This window comes from Vollenhovia emeryi, unplaced genomic scaffold (assembly GCF_000949405.1).
Source record: "Vollenhovia emeryi isolate VEMERY1.0 unplaced genomic scaffold, V.emery_V1.0 DF939126.1, whole genome shotgun sequence".
Lineage (NCBI taxonomy): Eukaryota > Metazoa > Arthropoda > Insecta > Hymenoptera > Formicidae > Vollenhovia > Vollenhovia emeryi.
Genome location: NW_011967240.1, coordinates 4,334,790 through 4,340,690, shown reverse-complemented (window position 1 = coordinate 4,340,690; position 5,901 = coordinate 4,334,790). Strand labels below are relative to the sequence as shown.

Below are 5,901 nucleotides of genomic sequence, written 5' to 3'. Positions count from 1 at the left end.
AGGACGTAACACCTAAATCTTTCGCGAGAGTAGTCTCGCGCGCGAATTTCCATGGTTATTTGCATAGCGGCCTGCGCGCGAAATCGTTAAATCAATAAGAATCGCAATCCGCAATCGGCGTGCGCGCCGGTGAATGATAACGCGACGATGTCGAACAAGTCCGCTTTCTTATATCTTGCTTTTTGAAGCTGAATTGCCAAAGGACACCCGTATTCCTTCTGCCATTGGCATCGGTAGTTTTCAGTGCCTTTGACCTGTGCCGAAATGTCTCCTTCGATTCGATTCGCGGCTCGATCTTCGCGGTCCGGAGGAAGAGGCCGGTGATGCGTAGGTACACATCATCTTTCTCTCGTTTTCTCCGTCTCTCTCCATTCTCCCTCGTCCTCTACCTCCCGCGTTCTCGCAGAATACGTACGTCTGTATGCGTATTACGCACACGTATGGGGCGGGTTTGTCGGCAGCCACACACCCGTTGTGTACACAAACGACCTAAGTAGGTACACAGGCACACGGAGAGGAGAGCCGGTAGAGAAGGACCAGCAGTGTGGAGGCGCGTCAACGAGAGACGCACACGACACAAACGGAACGACCGCCTGGAGGAGAACCAATAGCTCGTATGGGTTGTAACCCGGCGGCAGGCGGGGGCCACCCGGTGGGGGCCATCAAAATTTCAAAAACGTACGCGGGCCCCTTTCGCGACGAGGATAAAAGGCAGCAATCGTGATTCTTTCGGGCAGTGTCGATACGATCGCCGTACTCGTTCGAGCGTCACGTGCGAGAAAAAAAGGAAGTCGAATTCGCAAGGTCGAGGAAGTGAAGAGAAGTTTTGAGAAGAGTTGGAGTAATTTAACTTGATTTGGTGTTTCCCTCGCTGTCCGGAAGATCCGTTAAAATGTTCAAGCTCGCGGTAGTCGGCGCACTCTTCGTGGTATCAGCTTTCGCTGCACCGGCGTCGCAGGACGCGACGGTGACGCCGCCGTCCACGATCCTCGAGGAAGCCCTCAACGTGTATACTTCCTGTTCCGGGGAATCGAGTATTTCGGTGTGTCTCAAGATGAAGGCTCTGCGCTACGTCGACCGTGCCGCTCGCTCGGCCGACATCGAGATCGTTGACGGATTCAAGATCGTACAGACCGAGGAGACCAAGAACAGGTAAGAGACAGGATTTATTCGAAATAGTGATCGATATGTCCTACGGTTTTTTTTTCACCCGCTTGTCAAAGCTACGATAATCGACATTGAGTGACATTGGAACGTGAGAAATACAGCACGTGACTTGTGTAGTGAATGCGTGAAGTCATATCCGAAATGTCGCATTTCTTCTAAAGTTTAAGTGTATAAAATTATTTACGTACGAGAAAAACAACTGTCACTATTTCATTGTCGAGCTTGATTAATTATTTGTAATATTTCATCATTTGTTAATTTAAATTCTACTTGAGGACAATGAAAGAGAGAGAGAGAGAGAGAGAGAGAGAGAGAGAGAGAGACACTAAAAGAAAAAAATTTATAATTGATTATCCAATAAACTATTTGGGAAAATTTATTCTTTACTCTCATTTTATCAAACACCGCTGTAATCAGTGAACATGTAACTTGAATGCTATTTAAATCTATTTGATTCTACAACGTCCGGTTGTCGTAAGATTAACATAGAAAGTTGTTAACGGACTTTAAGATAGCTCAAAGCGTTTATGCAGATATAATGATTGTGATAAAAGTACACTTGTTTCTTTCCAGCCGAGCTGACAATGCAAGGTCTCTTAATGATATTGAAAGTACCTTACCTGCAGAGACCGAAGCCAAAGAAGCCGCAATTGATCAGGCCATTGTCGATAGAGCCGCCAAATTCTTATCCACGCACACGGTTGAGCTGAGCCTTCCCGAAGACGTTTCCCGTTCCTTCGATGAAGGTAAACAAAATTTCAATTTTGCTGGTTTTTCAATTTGAAAAAGAAAAATTGTCCTTAAAATTTTAAAGCTCCAGCCAGTGTGCATTTCCTAGACAGCATATTATTTGTATGAAATATTTGAAAATTGAAGATACAAATGAAAGATAAAATTATAGTCTTTCACGAGAAATTGGAAGGTTTACGATTTGGAATGATGTTTCAGCTCGTGGAAAGAAGAAGAAGATCGTGAAATCTCTGTTGCCCATCCTCCTCCTCCTGAAACTCAAAGCTGCTGCCCTTATCCCCATTGCTCTTGGTGCCTTAGCTTTGATAGCCTTCAAAGCCCTCGTCATCGGCAAGATTGCTCTCATCATCAGCTTGATTCTTGGCCTGCAGAAACTGCTTGCTTACAAGAGCCAGAGCTACGAAGTTGTCGCTCATCCTGTTCATGATTATGGGCACGATGCGCACCACGACCATCACGGCTGGGCGAGATCATCGGTCGGTTCTGATCTCGCGTACAAGGCGTACAAACCTTCTGAATAGTTCAAACTTACGCGCAACTTCTCTTTCTTCTAATTTTCTACCTTCATTCGCCAAAGTGATCGTCTCTAATCCGACGATCACCTGAGGGTGGCGTGGCTTAGCTTCTCAGGGATCCGCAGACAAGCTCAACTCGACAGTTCAACGAAGACGTTTGTCTTACGATATACGGACGACTACGTAATTCTACATGGACGGGCAAACGACACGGACGGTACTGGATTTTGTGCGGACTGGATTTAACGGTATCTTGACTTTACGACTCCGACGACGATGCCGCGTTCGACAGTCGATAGGGATGCTACGATCGCCGTGGTTCGATGCGTATCCCGGCAAATCTATGAGCTTATCACTTCACCGACAACGACAAAAGGCTACACTCGGGGAATCTCGAAAGACTCTCGGAGCAGTGGAATCCTGTCAGAATGGTAGAAGTCGCGCCCTCTCGACCATACTCGTGCGGTATCCTTTCAGAATCCTCCGTGTCTATCGCATGCGGAACGACTCGTAGTCAGTACTCGCACGAGACCACCAGATTTAATCCAATGATTATTTATATATCGATCACCCCGTTTCGGGATCATCATGTAACTTATCATATTATTTATAAATAAATTGTAATTTTTGTATAATATTAAAAGTTGACTTAACTTCATGTTTCTCTAAATATTCCTTCCACTATCCTTTACCACAGACACGCCTAATATAAGATTGTTTGAAGGAAGAATAATAATAAGATGGCGACAAACTATAAGACAATTCAGACTTCAAATTAAAATTATTTAGACACTAACATCCTGCCTTGGCTCTTACTCCTTTGTTACTTTGTATTTGTATTTTCACATTGGAGCCTTATGAACTTAATTAATTGTATACGAAAATTACTATTAGGTCACCAAGATCCAGCTCGGATCAAAAATTTTCTCTAATTAGTTGCCGGAGTCATATCGATCCTGTTTCACGTATTACAAACTATAGCATGTACAACTTATTTGCAAAATTTTACATCAGAAACAAGTTTGAAGTGGAAGACAACGTCTAAAATTAACAGAGACAAAGTATCGTGCCGAAAGCGGGACAAAGATTTTTAAATATACCTTTCAAAAACTTAATGCAATGTCAGAAAATTAACATTATTCGACACAGCTGCAATTCAATTGGAAGAAATTATTGCGAAAAACATTACCTCAGAATCCAATCCAATATCTAATGTCTTTGTCCGAACGTAGCGGACGGTATCTTTAGATCTCGTTTGTTCCAGATTTACGCACATTCGGCAATTATATCCGCGCTACTTGCGTTTCCTAATTCTTCTTGCTCAGCCTGTCAGGCCTGTCTCATCAATTTGACGTTATAACGATCTTTCCGACACTCCATTCTTCGGCCAAAGGAAATTACCCTTCTCAGTGCATCCGGTGTATCGACCAAGCGCCGTGCGCACGAAATACAAACGAAGTATACTTTCGCTACTTGTAAAATCCTCCGAGTGAAACCAATTGTTCTGTCGTGTGTGAACGCCCCCTTGTCGCCTATATAGGTGGCTGATCGTAGGAACAGCATGAACAGTATTTTACGAGAACTTCATTACTCTGCATCTTCTCTGTGCGACAGGATTCTCCGTTACAATCGCGACGAAAAAAAGAAGAAGAAAAGAAACAAAATTATGACAGTTCGAAGATGTGAAAAGCGTTCTGTTCGTCAAAGTTCCTTAAGCACCCGTTATCTTGGAGTGTGGACTGTTTCTTGTGCTTGCCACCTCGGAAGTAATTTAACTAAAACGACTATGTGAAACGACTGTGCGAAAGTTTTTCACGAACCTCGCATAATTTCGTTCAGTTTATCTCAAGTCTTATCAATTTTTTGTCCCATGTTTTATTTCGTTTAAACACGTTTATACGACGTGAAGGGATCGGCTAAGGTCGGTGGTCCAAAGATGAAAAGCGAATTCCGCTATTTATGTCTGTTTATTCTCGTGTCAACGAGTTTCACGGTGATAATGGAGCCCAAGGAGCATATTACTCTGGATAATGGACATTCGTACAGCTTTAACGAAGCCTTCGGTGCGTGTCTCGCCAAGAAGGAACACGGTACGTTTGAATGCGTAAATCGTGGTATTCTAAGCGCGCTGCAGTCTTTAAACGACGAGGATAGCCTCGAGATTGGAAAGATGCGACTGGACAAAGCGGAGGGCTACGGCAGAGATCTTCTGGATCTGGATTACGATCCGAAGGATTTTGGAAATGTCGTGAAGGCAGCTGCCAGACTGATGGAGCGCCGCAACATCAAATGGAATCTGGATAATATTTATCCGGGATTACAGATGCGCGTTGGACCAATGCTAAACGGGAACGGACTACTGGAATTTGTTCTTAATGAAAGAGTTGCTTCGTACGGCGATAGACAGGCCAGTGCAGGTAAATTGTAATATTACTTCTGCAAAGTTAATGGAGCATTTCGGGATCAAGCATTTTGGGATCAAGCTCATTAAAGATAATCGAGCTTGATCCCATATAATTTATGGACAGTATTAAAACTGAGTTTCAAATACGCACATGCACAACTGCTCTGCTGTAGAACCTGCATTTTACAATTTTATATTTTGCAAAGATAAGCGCGGAACATTTTTTCGACGTATCCGAATGCTTTCATATACAACTTTTTTTTTTAATACCGTAACTTTTGTAAGTACTGTTTTAAATGTACATGCGTCTTTCGCTAATAAATTGCGGAAATCATGTAATGCAAGAGTCACGTGCAATTGCTAGAAATTTATAAAAGAATGATGGCACAAAATTACTAAGTGCTTGCTTCGAAAGATTGTAGCTTGTTACACGCGAAATTACTCGCGCTGCATCAGCACAGAATCAAACCTCCGCGCTGGCTCTTGTACTGGCTAAGACGTAACGTGTTCCAACCGGTTTCAAGAACGTCCTCCAGCAGGCAGCACGGTCAAGGCAACGGAACTGGCTGCAAATTCAAGGTCACGTTCTATCGTTTCAGGAAGGCAGCTGACCAGACACATATTACTGCCACTTCTATTGGGTTTCAAATTCAATCTGGCGTCCCTAATCCCGCTTATGTTCGGCTTCCTGTTAATCGTCACCAAGAAGGCCCTTATATTGACGAAGATGGCGTTGTTTCTGATCGGTCTTTTAGGATGGAATACATTCTTTTCCGGGGCACCGGCAGCACCTCCTTACGCGGCGAACGCGTTCAATGGCTTCCATGCTTACGGACACGAGACACCTGCTGGCGTATACACCCATTACGAGCACAATTTTCCGCAGCGACCTTACAGGCCGCTGCAGGACTACAGTCCTTACGATCAGCATGTTATTAGGGAAGTCGTCAATGTTTACGATGGAAATAACGATTCGGGGCAGAATAGACAAAGTGCGAAAAAATTTGTTTTTGACTCCAAATAATTGACATAAGAATCACTTGACGCCAGCGGATGAATCAACAC

The 5,901-nt window shown here is 43.8% G+C and overlaps 2 protein-coding genes across 2 annotated transcripts; both read left to right on the top strand.

Annotated features, from left to right (window-relative positions):
- Nucleotides 1-845: 845 nt before the first annotated feature.
- LOC105569121 lies at nucleotides 846-2,438 on the top strand. The gene is made up of 3 exons (XM_012025312.1): nucleotides 846-1,152; nucleotides 1,741-1,913; nucleotides 2,116-2,438. Exons 1-3 carry the CDS (start codon nucleotides 893-895, stop codon nucleotides 2,436-2,438), a joined length of 756 nt encoding a protein of 251 aa, XP_011880702.1. The 5' UTR covers nucleotides 846-892.
- A 1,788-nt stretch (nucleotides 2,439-4,226) lies between these two features.
- Nucleotides 4,227-5,860, top strand: LOC105569118. Its single transcript, XM_012025309.1, has 2 exons — nucleotides 4,227-4,849; nucleotides 5,436-5,860. The coding sequence occupies exons 1-2, from the start codon at nucleotides 4,369-4,371 to the stop codon at nucleotides 5,858-5,860; spliced, it is 906 nt and encodes a 301-aa protein (XP_011880699.1). The 5' UTR covers nucleotides 4,227-4,368.
- Nucleotides 5,861-5,901: the final 41 nt, after the last annotated feature.